The 20,013-nt window shown below is 40.5% G+C and overlaps 1 protein-coding gene across 1 annotated transcript in view; it reads left to right on the forward strand.

Annotated features, from left to right (window-relative positions):
* Window positions 1-20,013, forward strand: part of MAD1L1 (mitotic arrest deficient 1 like 1) — a 351,231-nt gene continuing 331,218 nt past the window's right edge. The window contains exons 1-8 of the mRNA XM_029957937.1: window positions 1-150; window positions 1,418-1,558; window positions 3,315-3,494; window positions 4,277-4,401; window positions 5,094-5,175; window positions 6,260-6,390; window positions 7,569-7,683; window positions 8,236-8,297. Coding sequence (XP_029813797.1) covers window positions 1-150; window positions 1,418-1,558; window positions 3,315-3,494; window positions 4,277-4,401; window positions 5,094-5,175; window positions 6,260-6,390; window positions 7,569-7,683; window positions 8,236-8,297 — 986 coding nt within the window. The remainder of the gene's footprint in view (window positions 151-1,417; window positions 1,559-3,314; window positions 3,495-4,276; window positions 4,402-5,093; window positions 5,176-6,259; window positions 6,391-7,568; window positions 7,684-8,235; window positions 8,298-20,013) is intronic.

Raw genomic sequence — 20,013 nt, forward strand, 5'->3', positions numbered from 1 at the left:
ATGGAGGACTTGGAAAATAACACCACTGTCTTATCCACCCTGAAATCCCTCAACCACTTCATATCTCAGCGGATGGAGGGGGTGTCTGGGCTGGCCCCACCAGGACCATCTCAAAGCTCCTTGCAGATCCAGTACCAGCAGAGGATGCAGGTGAGGTGTCCTCATCAGTGTGCTTGTGTGGTCCTTTTGATTCCAGGAATCAGGATTGATTTCATTCAAATCTGACCAATCTTTCTGAAACTGATGTTCACACAAGCTCACTATTGGAAGCTTGCTTTTGGCCAACATTCTGAATTTTTTCCAGAAAATATTTAATTTTTTCAAGTGTCAGACATACTTATTTCCGTTTCGTAAGAGAATGAGAAAGGTGCTTTGAAATTATTTCCTGCAAGTTATATCTGTGAAACAGCTCAAGAAATTAAATTGTAAGTTGTTTTCATATTGCTGAACAGAGAAGCTTTAGATCTGTTAGCATTTTTCTAGTAAGACACTTTGTTACCTTTTTTTTTTTTTTTCATAATTTAAAGGTTTCTTTGCCTGGACACAAACAGGAGTGTGGCTTTGATATGCAAACAGTTCAGTTTGTGCTTTCATGTCCACTTCTGTTTGCATCCATATGTGGTTTTTACTTTTCTTTCTTTTAGCGGCTTCATGCTCATAAAGTGTAAAATAAGTTGACATCTTGGATCCTAAGGACTGTTTATTAGTCTGGAATGAAGTTTCTCTGTTCTGTTAATATAATTTCTATTTCAGCCTCTAGGTATAAAATAAGCTTGTTTATTTTAATGTAAATCTGCTTTGCATTTGAAATGTTGACAAGAGGCAATTTGTGTCTCTGTTACATCTCTGGTGACAGTGATAGTTAGAGGAGGCTCTCTGGGTAGAGTCTCCATTACCTGTGTGTTGGATGTACATCACCAGGAGATGAGGAATTCTGTTAGTATTATCTGTGCTCCAAGGTAATTTCAATGAAAAAATGGGGTGTAATGTTGCAGAGGTCATAGAAAAACATGTTGTTTTGCTCAGCAGTTGCATTTTATTGGGAGCATGATCTCTGCTTCTTGGCCAGCTGCTTTTACTTTTATGAGGCTCTGGGAGTTCATAATTAAACTTTTTTTAGATAGAGAAGTACATTTTGTCAGAGTATCTCTAGAGATGGAAGGAAGAATTCTGAGTGGAGAACTTGGAATTAATTTCTTTCCAACTCACCTTGATTTGATACAGGGTTTTTGGGCGTGGTTCCCCAGCTGCAGCTGGTGTGAGAACAACAACAGATTTGGTGATAGTTTCCTGGTGCTTTGTAAAATGGCACATAAATGTCAGCAGAAGCAGGACGGGGTGGGAGGCACCACCCTGCCTTATTATAGCTGTGCTGTTAATGGGGTGCAATGTCCCTTTTCCCACATGAACTGGCCAGTTGGAAGAACAAGCTGGGCAGATCCACTCCAAATCCCAGCTGCTGCAGGTGGAGCGGGAGAAGATGCAGATGGAGCTCAGCCACAAACGAGCTCGCATCGAGCTGGAGAAGGCAGCCAACACCAATGCCAGGAACTATGAGGTGAGTGTGGTGGCTTGGGATCACAGGCCTGAGTCACAACACCTGTGGAGCACCTCCAGTGGTGTTTTGGTTTGGATCAGGGATATCCTCTCCACTTCTCACGAGCTGTGCTTTGCAGTGGAATGTCTCAGAATCTGTATAGGCAACTTTGTTTTGGAATGAAGCTAAACTGAGAGATGCAATCCAGGAGCAAGCCTGGTGTTCTCCAGCTGCTAACAGACCCTGTCTTCAGGGCAGGACTTTAGTGAATGTGTAGTAGATGCTCCTGGAATGCATTTACTGTGTTTGCATTTACTGCAGAGGTGGTGGTGGTGTGGGTGTCAAGTTCCCAGCACCAACTGTTTTGCTCTACAGATCCCCTTGCAGTGCACTGCACCAACTTGCTGATGTGCACAAGAGTGTGAACCTGAAGCCTTGTTAGGTTGACAGGCCCCTGATCTGATCACTGAGTTCTGTTAGTTTAGCACTAAAGTTATCATGGGTAGCAATAATAAAAGGGGTTTACTATTTGTTTCCCCCAGAAGTATTTAATAGTTTTTCTCCTAGCTGAATTTAAACTTCTGCTGGCAAAATTGCAAGCATTTAGTTTGTGTGACTGTAATTAATTGGAATGGCAATAGTGCCAGCCATGCAGTGTCACACAAGGGAGCCTGCACTGATAAAACAGTGAGCCTCACTCAGGGACTAATAGCTTTTATTGGTTTCTGCTTTTATGACCACATATGTTTGCTTAACGATCTTACTGGAATAAGCAGTAGATCAGTGGGTCTTGTAGCATAATAAAAATCTCATATGTGGCTGATTATAAACACGTTTTGTTGTATTTTACAAGGATGCTGGGTGACAGATTTAGTGTGTAGTTGTGAAATAGCGAGTCAGTGTCTAAATTCCTTGTTCCTCTGAAGTCAGGTGATGTGGGATTAAGCCAGGAAGAGTTCAAACTGGAATGTAGCTGAGTCAGTCACAGAAACCCTTGAAATACTGGTACAAAAAAAGGGAGCAGCACTAATCCAGCACTCTAGTAATTACCCTGCTCAGATTCTGTGTTTTTCTGAGTCATGTGGATAAAGGTTTTAGGAACCTCACATTGCTTTGCATAATCCTTGTTTACTATGTAAATCCATGTCTCGATTTGCTTTGATTAGTAAAGCAATTTACTATGCATTTTTTCAATAAGAATTAATTTGTGGTAGGAATAAACTGAAATGGTGTATGAAAGGTGGCCAGAGCGCAGAAATATTTATTGTATTAGTTGATAAAACTGTGCATTTAAACCCTGTTTCTTTTCTTTTAAATGGCCTCATACAGTTTCCAGAAGCTGCAGAGGCAAGTTTGTCTTATTAACCCAACTGTTGAGATCTGAGTTTCTGAAAGTCAATTTGCTGTGCATGGCCCAGCTTTAAATTGGAGATCAGAATGTTTTCTGCTGGAGTTCTGCTGATCTGCTGGAGGGTGTGCAGTGGAGTCTGGAAAGCCACATTTGTATTCTCATAGCCATGACTTAGTGTAAGAGATTTGGAAGACTCTGTCTCCTAATTTTCCAGCTCCATTGCCCTGGGTAGCTCTTGACATGGAGTTGCTGCTGGTAAGATTTTTGGCCTTGCCAATGCAAAAAAAGGTTAAAGGTTAAAGCTGTGGTCTGATGATGCCTGGGTGGCCATGGTGATGAGGAATGAAGACAGGAGAAGGGAAAATGGCTTCAACTTTGTGCTACTTTCTTCTTATATCTCTTTGCAATTTTTTTTTCCTTGGCAAGCGAGAGGCCGACCGTAACCAGGAGCTGCTCACACGCATAAAACAATATCAGGAAAGGGAAACAGAAGCTGAAAATAAACTGAAAGAACAAATGGAGATGAACAAATCCTACAAGAAGAGCTTGGAGACAATGAGTAAGAAGCTGCAAGAGAAGGAGAGCAAATTAGCTGAAGCTAATGAAGTAAGAACAGAGCAATTTTTAATCCATTCGTAGCTTCAGATCACTTTGCAGTTCTTGTCAATTGAAAATACCCCTTTTGATTAAAAAAAAAAAAACCAAACAAAATAATTGGAATCACTGTGTTCATCACCTGGCAATTAATAAACCCTGGTGGTGTGTGTCTGCTGTCAAAGTTTAGAACCAAACCAAGCCCAGACACAAGTGAGCAGATCAGAAGGAGATTTCTTAGACAAGTTGATGTGGAGAAGGAGGAAAAAAGTGCAAGGCAACATATAGCACCAAGGTTCAAAGTCAGGTTACGTGACCTGCGAGCTTTCCTTTGGAGTTAAGATATTTAGAAAAAAATCCTAAAAACCACTGGCCTCTACTTCTTGGGAAACTGTAATGCCTCTGGTATTTGGTTGAGGCAAACCCAGACATTTTAAACTTTGAACCCCAGACAAAATACATTTGGAATGGTTGTGGGATAATTTTTTACTTTAATGTATGTACTTATCATCATCTAACTTTGAAGCTTGATATTTTTCATGCCAGTTTGGGGGCACTCATGTAACAGGTAATGGAAATGACAATTTGAGTGACAGATGAAAGCTACTCAATGATTTTCTTTTACCTTTGTTTGAGGTGAGTTTCCAGGTCTGAAGGTTTGCGAGAGTGGGATTGTTTCTAGAGACAGTGTTTGTACTTTTTAGTTGGAAATGATTTATATCACCATCCCTTATATCCAGCTTGGAGAGTCATAGCCTTGTAATGTTTTTGCTTTTTTTCTTCCATTAATTCAGACAATCACTGTATTAAAAGGGAAAATATCAGAGCTGCAATGGAATATAATGAACCAAGAGATGCAGATGACAAGCCAAGACTCTCAGAAGCAGGAACTGATGGAACAGCTGGATGTTGAAAAAAAGTAAGCAGGGGATGAATGACTGTAGGGAGAAAAAGGCAAACAAAACTTGAGTCTTGTGCAGGTGTCATCACTCAGAAAACTTTCAACAGCGTTTGATTTCCCCTCTTCAAAGGGATTCTTTGATCTGGATGTGCAGGTTATAACTGTTGTTTGAAAGGAACTCTGAGGTGGAATTTAATTGTACCTTGAGGAAAAGAACCACAACTTGAGCTTTAAATCTGTGATATCTCATGTTCCTGGTAGAGAGTTAACAGAAGGCATGTGGGTGGGAAAGGCTAATGTGAACTTTAGGGACTGAACAGAACAAAAATATCAAGACTTAAATCATAGTAGAGGGGTAGTTGAAAGCTACTAGTGTGTTTTTCCTTGCTTACTAACTTGAACTCTTCAATTTCAGAGTTGTGAAGGTTTATTTACTCTGAGTATGTATTTGTTGTTTTCAGAGTTAAGGTGGCTTGATTTTTTTTTTGTTTTGATTTCTTTCAATATGCATCTTTGTTAAAATGGGTGGATGTTTTTGTCTCTAAATTAGAGGGGGTATGAGTGTGAAACTGTATGAGACAAAATCTTCTATAGCATTAACATTTACCTTGCTAATAGTGTTTGACTGTTTGTCAGGGAGTTCTGCATGCAAGTTGTTTCTGGTACATGATTTCTGGATGCTAAATACTTTTTGTGTCTGCATCTAACAGGAAATGGCAAGAGGCAAGTCAGCAAATCCAGACCCTGCAAGCAAACCAATCCCAACTGGCAGAGTATGAACAGAAGATTAAGGTAAGAAACTTTTTGACCTATGTAAAGCTTTAGTTTTTGACGTCCTTCAGTGGAAGGACAGAAGTAAAAGGTTAGTTTGTCATGTATCTGAGTTGGTGGCCAGTGAGAGCTGAGACTGGGTGGACCAGGCTGTCTACAATTAGCTGTAACATGGCACTCTTTGCCTTTGTTTTATCAATTGATTGAAAAAACACCCCAACTTTCTCTATAAGAAGGTGATTTATATCCTTGTGCAGGGTTCTGGGGAAATACTCTTTTTGGTCTTGTGCCACAGCACAAGTTTGCTTTGCAAGAGATTGCTTCTAGAGTGATCTTTTTGCAAATGGTGGATGATGAGCCCAGCAGCTACAAGTACTTTTCTGCTTTCCAGAAAATCCTTCCTCTAAAGTTGGGTTTAGCTCTTTAAGAAAGTGCAGTTACTTGTAAAGCTTTTGAAACCACACTGACTAAAATGGGAGTATAGAGATGCTTTATGTCCTTCCAAATTAGCATGTAGGTTGGTGGGATTGTATGTTTTTCACTTGTCTTTCTGGCACAGGTAGTTGTGGAGAGTTACTTTGGTTTGAGCAGGTGCTGACAGTGGCATTGCCTCTGGTGAAGCCAGACCATTGTCAGCAAGAGGAGACTCCCTCCACTGAAATGAAAGGATGGAAAACAGGATATCACCCTGCAATACAGCTCTGAATAAACCTTTTTTTTTTTTTTTAGTGGTAAAAAAAAAGCAACATAGCACTAAAATGCACTTTTGTGTTTCTTCTTGTTTCTAATTCTTTCAGACCATTCAGTGCCCCTCTATGCAGTTCACTGATGGAGGGACAGAGGATAAGGAAATCACAGATTTGGTTAAGTCGGTAGGAAAAGGTCTTTTTAATGATTAGCAGAGGGTGTTTTTGTTATGAACTTAGGGTAAGCAGGTGTAACACCTGGGCTGCTTTGAGCAGTGAGTTGGAGCAGATGTTCCTACTGAGTTCCCTTCCAACTTCATTCAAGTCCTTGATTTGAGCTTAAAAAGTACAATGCAGAAATAGTTCTTACAAGTTTCAGCTTAATCACTGATGTCCTCTTGTCATCCCACGTTTTCTAGGATCTGGAGCAGAAGTTCTCCCAGCAGGAACATGATGCTCTAATTGTCAAGAACATGAAGGCAGAACTGGCTCGTTTCCCAAAAATGGAGCGGGAATTGCGCCAACTCAGGGAGGAAAACGCCTACTTCAGGTGAAGGAAAGGTTCAGTTGTTGAGGGTTATCTTGTGTTCTTCTGTACTTGCTACAGCTGCACGATGTGCACTTTCAAATCCCTCTACTGTGCCTCCACATGGAAAGTTTAGGAGGAAGTTTAAATATTTCCTATAAATAATGCATATGAACTGAGCAGCATTGTGATGGTTACTCTTTGAGAGGATTTGACAAGATCTGAAGAATCTTCTTGAACAGAAGAGCCTCACAGAATGTGTATTGATTGTTCTGGGTGGTGATTTCTGTTTGTTAGAACAAAATTCAATGTTTAAAGGTAGTGATGAACTCCATACAGCTTTGGGAAAGAATTCCCTGTAGAGGAAAGAGACAGCTGAACATTGCTTTAATAACTGGTTTTGCTTAGCTATTGTTGCCACTGTTTTAAAGGCCTGTTGTTCCAGCATAATGTTTAGGACGTGTTTTGTTTGAGTTTCTAAAGTACTCTGATATAGCCCTTGGTGTAGAGTAGGCTTTCTGGATTTCTGAAGTAGCAATTGATTTGAAAAATTAAATTAAATGTACTATGAAATAACTTGCCTAAAAATGTTTTGTGTGTGGTTTATTTTAATTTTTTTTTAAATTACACAAGTTGTCCTGCCAGCTTTTTCTTTTTCAAAATTATGTAGTTTTCCTTGGTTTTGGTCTTGTAGTTGTTTCATTGTCATTTTGAATTGTTTATCTTGGAATTTTCTCATGCTTGTTTTTTGTGCACAGAAACATATCAACAGATTAAAGGTCATTTGTTGTTAAATGGTTTTATTTCACCCTTGCACACCTCTATTAAAGTAAAACCAAGCAATCTCAATGCTTGCTCAAAATCCAGGTCTGTAGTGCTTGCTGTGTTCCAGCCCTGCATCCAGCTGGACTGAGCAGGGGAGTTGGGAGTCTTCTTATTTTGTCAAATAGTAAAGCAGATACAAAACTTCAGGTTGTTTGGGCTTAACTAGGATGGTATTTAGAGTAGACAAAAATAAATTCAATAAAACTTCAGGTTTTTTTGGAGCAGTGGCTTTGCAGTGAAGGTTGTAGAAGTGAAACGTTGAATGTCTGTGTTTGTACAATGTCACGATTCCCTGGTCATTCTGTGTGTATCTGGAAGTTTGTGGGAGGGAATTGGGTTGCATTGCTTTTTAATAGTTGTCTCTCTCTTCACCACAGGGAAATGAAAGAAAACAATGGCTTGCTGAAAGAGGAGGTAGAAGGTCTCCAAAGAAAACTGGAGCGCTATGAGAAGGTCCAAGCGCAGCTGGTGACTGTGGAACTGGAAAATGAGGTGAGGAGCTGGAAACACTGGGTGGAGGAACAGAATAGGGGGTTTCCTTTACTGCCTGTCCTGACTTTTAGGCTCTTCCTGTGTTGTGTTAGTTGAGATGTGATGTCTCTTTTAATTAATGGGCTCGAAGCAGGCGTTCCCAAACTGAGAAGTCAGCGTGAGGGGAGTTCTGGCAATGAAGGTGTAAAAGGCAAAAGGACTTCTGTTGTTCAGCTGGAAATTTCGTGTAAAGAACAATCTCATCATAGTGTCTTCTTTGGCCTCTTTCACATTTCTTCTGCTGGAAAGGCTTTTTATGATGTCAGGCTCTGCCCAGACATGGTGGTGTTGAACAGGTGTTTGGTGAGAACCTCGATGCCCACTTTGATCACCACAAGTGCTGTGGGGCCAGAATGGAGTCTCAGATGAATGACAAAGTGCTAGATAAGACCATGAAATCCACAGAAGAAGGAATGACACTGACTTTGAATGGAGGCATCTGAGAAAAACTCTGGAAAATCAGCTACTAGAACATTCATCTGTGTCTAACTCTACTTTTCATCTTTGCTTTAGAAACTTCTGGCAAAACTACAAAGCTGGGAGAAACTGGACCAGAGCACTGGCTTAAATATCAGGTATGTTTTCACAGCTTTGGAGGGAGGTAAGACTTTTAAACCGCTTTCCTCCTAATCTTCAGATCTCTGAAGTGTGTTGGTCATGCTTTCTTGCTGTCTCTTCTTCATGTGTAAGCTCTTCTAGTTCTTTTTGTTATATATGGGAGGAAAGTAAGATATACACTGTTTAAAGTATCTTTGGGAACTAACAAATGTTTCTCACCAAGTCAGCTTGATCAGTGTCTCTAAGGCCATGCTTCAGTTTTGAGTTCTTTGAACTTTTTGGCTATAGTTGCATTCAGTTTAGTTGGAGATTCTGCTTGCTTAGTAGGTGAATCTCTAAGAATTTCAGGATACGTCCAGAGAAGAGAATGTATCTTTCCTGTGACAAATTGTTGTGAATATGTTTCCTTTGACATCTGGATATCAAATCAGCTTATCAAAATAAGCTGCTAGATCCTGTTGTGACTTTTCTTCCCTAAAACAGCTGAAGAACTGTTGTTAATTTAGTTATTTTGTCAAACCCCGCTCCCCAGTGGTGTTTGTAACACCAGCTGGTCTGTGCACTGGTAGATAACAGCTCCTCCTGACATCTGGAGCACTGAAACAGACTTTTTAAGGTCTCTGTTGTGTATGTGGTATAAAGACAGACTGGAAATGGTGCATCTTCTGATCATTTCCTTCCATTGCAGAAAGTTTTCTGAGTTGCTAGGAAGCTTTTGTGTGCCATGTTTTAACACTGCTCTATTTTCTCTAAATATTTACATTGTTATTACACTGAAAGCAGAGATGCTGCTCTGTAAACAAGTGTCTTGACATGAGCACCATAGCACAGATCACCTTTCATGTTGGCTCAGAGCTGAAAGTTGTACAGCAGAACCTCCTTTTGCCACTTGCCTCTTTATTCTACTCATTACATGTATCCAACAGCAGAGCAATGTCTTCACAGTGCTGGGATTGTTTGGATATGCACATGTGGTTTGGGCACAGTGTTGCTTCATGTAAAAAGTACTTGTGTTCCAACTTGGGAAAGTCTCCTTAACTTTCTCAGTGTTTTCTGTTTAATGAGGACAATGAACCTCTTCCAGAGGCAGGCTGGCAAGTAGCATGCTTGAGGTTATCTCCTGCATCTGCTGAGGGGCACATACATCTAGATGAAAATGGAATTGTGCTAAATCTCCTATGGACAGAAATTCTAGGAATCCTTTTCACAAAACTTCCCTATCAGACATTGGAGTAAAAGCTTTTTACTTACCTCAAGCTGTTAAAGGTTTAACGAGGTAATTTCACACTGGGAGAGAAATGGAACCAAGTGATTCTGCCTGTTGAAGTCTAATAACTCCTTCATTTAAAATCAGAATATTCCCTGTGAAGTGTTAGGTTTCTGATTGGGCCATATTGTTTAGTGCTATTAATGTCTCCTTCTCATACAGAAAGGGGAATTGCTCTTGAGAAAAATCACCTTTTGTGTGCAATTGGAGCAAGTGGGACTGGATGATTCCCCCCTGCCTCCCTCATTGTTTTTTTTTTTTTTCTTGTCTTTCTTTTTTTTGTTGTTGCTCTGACTTCTTACAGCATGAATTATGTTAATTTTCAGTCAGGAAGATGAAGATGATGGGAGATCATTGTCCTAGTTGGTTCCTGGAGAATGCTGTTGGTGAAAGTTTGAGAAGAGTTAATTGCCCATCTCATAGTAGGAGAAAAAAATAAGAACAAGTTGGCTGACTGTCCCAAAGAGCTGGAGCAATGTGCTGTTTGCTAATAACTAGATAAGCAAGGAAAAAGGGAAGGCATTAGGATTTCTCATCTTTTCTTATCAGGTTCTTCATTGGTACAGAGGATGTAAGGGGAGTGCAAGCAGCGTGTGGTGGTGTAGGAGAGGATGATTTTTCATTCCCTTCAGCACTTCCACAGGGCTTGTTCAGTGTCTGCTCTCAGTGGTTTCTGTTCACTGATTGCCTGCTCCCAGCAGGCTTTTTGTCAGATTGGCTTACGATCAGCCCTTCCAGTGTAATTTTATGTAATAATACTTGGGAAGGAGGTGCAGCTTTTGGGAGTGTAGTGGTAATCCTACTGTTTTTAGTACTGGTCTCTTTTTGGTGACAATGAAAGAGCTAACTAAGTGTTTATAATGCTTCACCTTGTGGGGGGAAAACAAGTTCATTAACAGTTTACTCTGGCTAATCTTATGTTTGCTAGTTCTGGATTCCACTTGTAAGCTCCTGGGCTTTTCTCTCTCATAAACAGTGGAAACAAAGACAGCTCTAGCTCTAGAGCATAATATCCCTGTAAGCTGCACAATAGCCAGATAATAAAATAGTACACATCATAGCTATATATGTGGTTCATGTGTACACACTATAAATCTATATAATCTTTTTTGTGTTCAATTACTTTTGATTTCTTGAGCTTCTTACTGCCTACTTTGCAGTATAGTTGGCTCTGGGTTTTATTGTGGATGTAGGACTTTTTTGTACGTTACTGCTATACTGCCAGGGATTTTCATGCATTTGTCATGTGTTGCTCTGGCTTGATATTCCAGCTGTAGGATTGGTTTCAACTGTAAAGGGAAAAAAACCACAAAATGTTGAAATTCTCACTCTGCGAGTAGAAAGTTTAATTTATTTTGGAGTTTACTGCCCTAGAGAAGGATATTTATGTATGGTTCTTATAGGAATTTGTTATTAAGAAAGGACTGTGTCAAGAAAACAAGCTTCTTCTACTCTCTCTCTCTCTCTCTCTCTCCAGGATGTCCTGATATAGTTTGTATTTCTTCAAAATCCAGTATTTGTGTAGTTGAGTTGTTTGCACTGACAAACTGTGTTAATTGTGGCAGACTCGGTTGTATATTCAGAGTTGGACTAGCAGCTTAGAGATATTTTTCCAGATAATTCCTTGACTGCGGTTAAACATCACGTAATTTATCAGAAAGGTATTTCAGGAAGGTTTTGGGTGAGAGGTGGCGGCCGCTTTATTTGGGTGACAGTGCGCAGAAGCACCCAGGAGATGGCACCCTTTCTCCTGCTGTCGGAGCAAACGGGATCCTGCTCCAGCCTGGGAACCTCATCCTGGTGGGAATCCATCAGCGGGGCAGCTAGCCTGGGGGAAAACCGCTAATTGCTCCTGTCAGGACTTTGAAAATCTGTTTAATGCTACAGGCATGCAGTCGCTGTCTCCTTGCCCGGTACTCAGGATTGTAACTTGGTATGAAAAAGATTTGTGCTGATTTGTCTGATGGAATACAGAATAAAGTATTTTTCTAACCAACTCTGTTCATACTCACACCCCATACTCTTCGTTTTTATCTCGTTTAATAGGAGTTTTTCACAGCCTGGTTCTTTTCTCCCCACCCCAAGCCTTGGAATTCCATTCTTGGAGCAGCACTGTTGTTGTTCCAACCTTCCCCTCTGCAGCATGTAGAATATGCCCAAATAAAAAATGAGGGTTCTTGTTCTATGAGCTATTAATCTAGATAAACCTGTTTTGCTGCTGTTTGTCTGTGTTTGGTTGATGTTGCTTTCGTCCTCTAATGAATTAGTCAGGTGATTTTGCTACCCATAAACAGATACAGCCTGGAGTACAGAGTGATGTAAAAGATGTGCTTCAGGTATGGGTTAAAGATGAGGCAGTAACTCAGATACTGAATGTACTGATAGTCATTGATAGCAGCTTACAAGGTTTAATGCTAAATTTGTCTGTGTTTTTCCAAAAGTGGCAGAAGATTGCAAGTTTTGAAAGGTTGAAATTTGACTGAAAAGCTGGACAAATTGGTGAAGGCTGACAGGTGGGCCACAGACAACAGCTTCAGAGGAGTTTTAGTCCAAGCTTTTTTTTCTTTTTTGGTAGAATAAATAGTAATGTATGAAATGGGGTTTATTTGGTGGGGTTTTGTTTGTTGGTTGTTTTTTTCCTTCAATCGGAAGTAGTGGCTATATGAAGATTTTACATATTCACCTGCTGGGCTCAAAGATCTTTGTAAACACAGCAGAATTATTTTATATCAATGATCACATATATTGATCATAACCTCCTTAACTGGGTCTTTACTTTTTGGAGCACCATTTTCTATTGCCAGTAGTGCTGTCAGCTCAGGACTGATGTTTGTGTGTGGGATAAAGCAAAAGCTTTTGTTCACAGTACTCCTCAGAATCATTTCAGTTTTTTCCATGACAGGGGCAGAGTGGAGAGATCAGATATCATTTTCTGAAGGGGCTGTGGAATACAGGAAGGAAATGAGATGAGGTTGATATATCAGAGAGAAGTGTGCTTGGACTCTTCTGTGGAGCTCTGAGACTCCAGTCACAGGCTTGGATGTTCTGGAGTCGCATCTCACTGTGGTTCTGTTGTAGGGCAGGTCTTGGCCCCCTGGTGCTGATGGTGTGAGGCTCATCTGGAGGGACTCTGAGTTTAGTGAAGCCCAGGTTTGGAGAGTGCCTGTAGTGTCCTTCAGTTTGCAGGGTCGATCCAGCTGGCTGCAGCCACGGTATCACATTAAGCTGCCATGGCTGTTTGGTGTGCTCGCCCTCCAGGCCTGGGAAGAGAAGTGCACGTTTAACAGGAATTCAGGCCAGTGCTTAAGGACCATTTTCCCGAGGTGGAGCCTGCCAGCTGCAGACAGCAGACACTGATCTGCTGACCTGTGCCTCGAGCAGAAGAAGTGAACCTGTTAATGCTGACCTGGTTTTCTTTCTCAAACATCTGTGGGTTGGCTGGCTGACAAATCTTGGGGATAACTTCCTGCAATGTCTGAGACCAATTAAGAGGAGGAGATAGTGTGAATGTGCATGCATTTCCTCTCTAAGAAAGGGTTTAATTAAGTGGCAGGCATCTCTATTTAGTACAGTGGTTTGCACAGTTGTAATTCATAATTACCCAGGTGCTACACTCAGTACGGGAAGTCCTTCTATGCACATTCTGCTTTTGGAGTTGGGGGAAGGGAGGAGAGAGGGTGGGAAAAGGGAATCGGATTTCTTGATTCTGCATTTAGTGGTGGATTAGTTCTCTTTTTTTTTCAGTGAATAGAAGAGAAGGGAGAATATTGGAGTTCTCTACTTTCCTTTTTGAATCTTGATTAACTATGCTTAGCTACTGTGTGCTCTCTTCCATACAAGGCATTGAATATCTTTGCAGTAGTGAATGAAGCTCATAATCTTTTCCTTTCTCACAAGGTAGTAATTTCTCTTTCTCTGAATGTCCATTATGAGTAAGTGGTTACTGGTTTAAAAAAAAAATCTGTTGACAGATATACAAAGCAGTGCATGTTGAAATAATTTGAATTACTCATGTTATTCTGGATACTTAATTAACAGCAACCAATCAAGACAAGACTGGGGGTTACTGTTGCTAGTTCCAGTAATGCTGTAATTCTGGCATGATCTCTCCATAGTGGAGCAAGTATTTTTACTGGATAGCCTATTGTAACTCTGTGGTCTTTTGTCACCAAGCAAGAAATCAATCTAATTAAAAGCATTTAATGCTGGCTGCCCTCTGTAACTGTACCACTGACCTGAAGTGCTAATTTCTTTTTTAGAGGGCAGTTAGGGGTTGGGTTTGTTTGAGTTGGCTACTGGTGGCCCCCAGCTTTAGAGCTGTGTCCCTAACTGGAGGATAAAATTAGGATTAGCATAGTATGAGGATATTGAAATTTCATGTTGTATGCTTAAGTTTTTTATAACTAGTTGTAATTTATGATCTGTGAACAGACTGAAAATTGCATGACTGCTGTTTACAAGATTCCCAGTGTAAAACGAACTGTCTCCTCACAGTGGGAATTCCCAGGGTGCCCAATAGGGAGATATAAACTATGCAGGGGGAAACATTAATTTAAAAACCTCACATCAAACAACAAAAACCAAAACAACACCAAAAAAGCACTATGCTTATTAGAGAAACTTTCATAGTTATGAGGTGTCAGCCTACCTCATGGACAGATTATCTGCTCTTGTCCTCTATAAGCACAGTATTGCATTTTAGTGTTTGCATTCCACTGAAGCTGAAGGTTTGAGAAATGGTACCTTGTGGTCTGTGAGCTCTGCAGCTGAAAGAGGTGGCCCTGCAGAGCAAAAAAGCAATCTAGAATGGGAAACAGCCTTCCCTTCCTTCATCAGGTTTCCTCTGTAGGTGCCTAAATACTTGTGTGGTTCCAAAGCAGGGAAAGGGAAGGTGTCAATGAGCAGCCAGGTTTGGAAGGGATGATGAGGGTAATCATTGTTTATACAGAAATAAAGGTTACATGCTCAGTGTTTGTAGGACTTAGGTGTGAAAGATGAAAGCACTGCCTTAGTAGCATTTAAAATATTCTTGAGGGAGAAGTACCTGAACAGTTCCAAAGGGGATCTTTGGCTTTAGAGAGAGTGAGGTACAAGTTTAAAGAGAAAACTATTTGTGGTTGTCTTGCACTAATTGTACGTGTGCCAAAGCCACTGTTCTTTACATGGAGAAGTCTTGGAGGAAGCTGTCACCTATTGAATGTGACGTGCAGCATATGCTGGAATATTGCTCTAAGCTCTTCTGTTCTTCATTCTGTTATCTTATTTTAAAATGTACATTATTCTTCACTTTCCACGCTGCCCTGGGTTTTAGCTTTCCTTGACAGAATGTGTATCATGCCTGGTAGGGAGAAAATGCTCCTTTGTAATCTCAAATTCTGAAGCTCCAGGCTTCAGAGTAGTCAGATGCAGATTTCAGACCTCATTTAGGTGTTGGGAATAATGCATTTAAATATGATGTTTGGAAGTGTGGTGTCAAATTGTGCTTTAGCCAGAGTTTAGTCTTCTCCCATTCTCATGGGGTTGATCCACTTAATTTTATTATGGCAACCATCTGGGCCTCTTTTCATAGATACCTTAAAATATTGCAGGTCTGTGTCTGACAGTTCCTCACTGAAATGCTGGGCAAAGCTTCCTGCCATATTTTCCTATCTGATATTAATTTTCTCTAAAAAATGCTGTACTTATCTCTGATGTTCAAAAATTATTAGTGTTCTTTCTCCTTTGCCATTAATGCCTTTTATTTCCGTTTGAATACATCAGAGTTAATAAGTCTGGAGGCTAAAGGAGAGATAGGAAGGGTGTAAAACATAAGGGATGAGCACCTGACAACAGGGCAGACTGAGGCTGTAATGTATAATCAGAGAATCAGAGCAAGAAGTAAGCAAGCTCAGATCAAAAATATCTCTGTCCTTGCTTTGCATTTCAAAGCTCTGGGAACAGTTCAAGAGATTGTCTTCCTGGGATCACAGATCCATAATTCTGGAGACAGAAAATCGTGTTGAACAATAGCTTAGCACACTGTCCATCTTCTTTGGTGGAGGAATGTTTGAGGAACTTCAGTAGTTTGACTACAGGAGTTTGGTGGGGAATAATGACATCAAAGAAAAGATGGACCTTTCTTACTAGGGTTATAAGAACTTTATTTTGGAAGTGAGAATGCCAATAGACCATTTTTTTTAATGAAAATTATCACTTCTTTTTCCATTGACTCTTTTTATTGGAATATAGAGCATTACCCTAACTTGAATATAAGGTGCATTCCCTAAACCAGTAAACTCAAGGCTCTTTTTCCATGAGGATCAGGAGGGTTTAGAAATGTGTGCTGGTGTTGTCTACTGCATAGCAAGTGATTCATTTGCCACGGGGGACTTGCCAGTCAGACACTTCATTTTGAGTTGCTGCCATATTTCCTGCAACTATAGTTTGAAACACTGTTGGAAAACAGTTGGGTAGAAGTTACTTGTTTCCTTCCAGCATGTAGTGACCCATGTTATGTGTAAATGGCTTGAACTTCAGTGCTCACTCTGCTGTGAAGGAGAAGCTTTCAAAAATACAGACACTTTAATAATGAGCCACTTTCCTTGCATTAAGCAGCCCTGTTTGCCTTAAAGTGAAATTATCATTTAAATAGCAGAGACTAATCAGCAAGGGGATGGTTTGCTCCTGTCAGACAGCTCAAATGCTTGTGCTTGATTTTTATTCAGCCTCTCATTTGATCATTTCCACAAAACCAATAACCACTATAATCTCCAGCTCATTTTTAATTTTACCTTTCCACTTCCATTTTAGCATCTTTCAGTATTTCAGCTCTAAATTTTCTGCTGGGGCTGTCAATGTGCTCTGCCTCCCCTCTCCCTTAGATACTCAGTGTATTATACCTCATTTAGCCCCAAAGTTTTGGGTTTGCAAGGAAACTTTTAAACAAAATTGTACATCCTGTACATACTTATTGGAGAGGATTTTGTTTTAGCATAGTAATGCTTTTTCAAAACCTTTCTCAAAATGGACAGGTCTTCTCTGAACAGAAGCAAACCAAAATGCAAATGTAAGGATTCAAACTCTTGTATGGGCTACTCCCTTGTACTTCTGGGCATGGCCTTTAGCTACAGGTCAGGGAACCTCCCTTCTTCATTGGATCAAGAAATACCAAGATGGATTGTGCCAGACTAATGTACCAACTTTCTTTGTCTAGAGAATTGATTATCTTATGGAATAAATCACAGTAAATCTTATTTTTTTGAACTTCACTGAAAGAAGAGCACCATTTGGGAAAGTATAAATCATGTGGGAGAAGAAGGAAATTAATAGAATTGTAGGATGTATAAGGAATTGTTTAAGCAGGGATAGATTTACTATTGTTGGAAGGAAAATGCAAGGATAAGTGGAATTCCTCAAAGATTAGCCTCAGGATCTGCTTTATTTAGTATTTCTATTAATGGTTTTGGTGCAAAAATTTGGTGTGCACTGATAAAACTTGGCTAATGATGCCAAGTTCAGAGGATTCATAAATACACAAAAGCTGGATATGCAGAACTGAGTGACCCTAAGGATTAGAGAGCAGAAGTGGGACAAAATTCAAGGAAACAAGGCACAGTGCTCCATGGAATTGGGAGCTGAATGCAAACATCTTTTCTAAAATGGAGCACATGCACTGGAAAGAACTGGAAGGGCTTTGTGCTTGTTTGCAGTGGTGGCTGTTCTTTCTCACACGTAGGATGCACCAGGAGAAAAACTTCCACGGAGGTGAAGGTGTTCAAGTCCTCTATGGATGGTCTGGCAGATGCTTCTGGGAGTTCTGGTCACCCACTATGGGGGAAGATAGTGGGAATGCAGAAAGGGGTTGCTGGAAGGAGCCTGAGAGCCCACTGAACCAGTGCTGAATGGAACAGCCTCTGGCAGAGTCTGGTGGGAGATGAAATTGCTGCCAGGAGATAAATGGAGAGAAGGGAGGAGAAGGAAGGGGGGAGTCCATACCAGTGAGAAAAAGAACCAGCTTTCCTTAAAACTTGCTCTGGCATTTAAATCAAGTCACTGTAACTCTGCCATGAATGTAGCTAGAAGGAGGTACTAACTTGTAGGAAGACTGAAGTTCTGAATGCAACTTTCAGTGGAGTTAAAAGTGCCCAAACTACTGCTCTACAGGAAGAGATGACTTGGGTTCATGACAGCAAAGAACTAGATAGGACCTAAGCTAGAAGGTCCTTTTGAGTCCCACTTTCCTGTGAATGTGTATGTGCCAATCTGTAAGCAAGGGAACGGGCACATGAGTAGGAAGAGGGGAATGGTGCATTTTAGTTTGGAATTGCAGGCTTTATTTAATACCAGGGTTCTGAAAACTGGAGGTGGGGAAGGGGAATTTGGGGGTTAATGAGTAAAAGTTAGACCATGTCCATCTTCCTGCCCACACAGAACAACAACTGTGGCCAGGGACCTGAGGCATGAGAGCAGCTGACCTTTGTGTGGAGAAATAAGCAGTTTGCTGAAAAATGCGCTGAACTATTAAGAAGAGCTTATCTGTCAGTGCAGATAAGACCAAAGTATGATTTGTATCATCTGAGAAGCTTTTCTGAGTGTGTTTGGTGCAGGTTATCTTGATGATGTTTTGAATGTGACTCACTCCTGGTTAGTGCTTAACCTCATCAGTGCTTCACCCTAGAACATGGATTTGTACTTCTGATGGGAGCTGGGAAGGGGCTGCTTTAATCATCTGATTTTGTTTTGTCGTTGGTGCAGGAGGAAGTTCTGCAGTGGATCATCCAGGAGGGGTCTGATTTTCAGTTTTAATTGTACTTTACAGCATAACAACAACAACAAGGGGCGGGAGAAAACTGGAAATGTATGAACATTAAACTGCTTCAGTTTTTTAGCATTGTTTAAATGCTCCTGTTCTGACAAGCTTACTTACATGCCCTGTGATATTATTATGTAAGCTTTGTCCTTAAATTCCAATCTTTCCTCCCTTGGGACTTCTTTGCAAGTGAATATTTTTGACCAAAGCACGTGTTTACCTGGGCTCTATTCTCTTCCCTCACCAGCTACTTTACTAGAGGGAATATGCTTGTAAATATACCTTTGTCCATGCACTGCTTGGAGAGAAGCACTGTACAATGTTTTCCAACATTTCTCAAAGGGCACAGTGAACTTGAAATGTTAGTGAGTTAAAAGATTAATGTGATAAGTGCCTCAAGGTTCTCTTGAACTAACTGTGATTACATAAGTGTTGTTTGTATTCTAAAATAACTTATAGCATGGAAATTAGCATGGTGGATTGGATTATTTACTCATCCATCTCTGGTCCTGTGTCAATGGGATCCCGGGCTAGATAGGAAAATCCAGACTAATGTGCAAGACCTGAAGCAGACTTTTTTAGAATGGAAGTTTGTTAACTCTCAACAGTATGAATTTACATAAGCATAAAGATTTTTAGTTGGTGCCCTTCATCCCTTTTAAAAAGTAAAAACTCTCACAGATTGGAGCTATTACGTGGTATGTGCACAGGATAAATAGAAAAATGTTTTGCTTTCAGCTATAATGTTTCTTATTTCAAAAAATGTTCAACAAAGTTGTAAAGTTATTAGAGAGAAGTGAGCTTCCTAAATTGCCACTGTTTATATAAACGATACCTTTTTCTGTTTGAGACAAAATGAAAAGTGTTTTTTGTCTTAACCTAAAAACACCAGCCTGTAGTGAGCTGCCTGAGGGAGGGCAGACATTGCATCAGGCTGGCAAGAGCACTGGGCCTGTGATAATTGGAAAGTTTCCCATTTTGAATGCAAAGGTGGGAGGTGTTGAGGGCTGAGTGGGTCCCTGTATTTAATGACCACTCAGAATCACTGTCTGGAGGTTGTTTTCAAAGTGCTGACCTGAACACCTGAAATAAGAGCTCAGGGCTTCCATTTTCAATTGAAGCTTTCAGTGGGGTTAGAACAGCTTGCAGGAAATGCAGCCAGGCCTTCTCAGCAGAAAGGAGATAAAACATGCCAACTATTCCACATAGCCAAGGCAGTTAAGAGGTGGAGGTGTGTGGAACCTTCTTTCCCTCCCTTCCCTGAAGTAAAATTCTGGGAGTGCATTGGCAAAGCTTGTTTTTTAAAATAAATGTTCTGCCCGTGTTTTGGTCATCATGTGGCAGCAAAATGTGGTTTTTTTCTGATGAAACCATGTCTTGCAGAATGGCATTGTTGTAAGAGGATGATACATTTTGAATGATGTGTTTGAAACCTCTGCACAGTGAAGCTGCTCTCAACTTTTGCTGCCTCTTGCTTTAAGCAGAGACAGATCTGTCAGAGAGCCTAACCTTGCAACATGGGTACAGTTTTGGCTTTTCTAGAAATGTATTTACTTGAGATTTCGAGCATCTCTTCTCTCCTTTTCTAGTACCACTTGGACTCAATCCTTCCTGACTCCTTTTCTCTGCATTATTCTCAACTGTCCTGTTAGCAGAGTTAACAATTGCTGCAGTTCTT

This window comes from Manacus vitellinus, unplaced genomic scaffold (assembly GCF_001715985.3).
Source record: "Manacus vitellinus isolate BGI_N305 unplaced genomic scaffold, ASM171598v3 scaffold_12_pilon, whole genome shotgun sequence".
Lineage (NCBI taxonomy): Eukaryota > Metazoa > Chordata > Aves > Passeriformes > Pipridae > Manacus > Manacus vitellinus.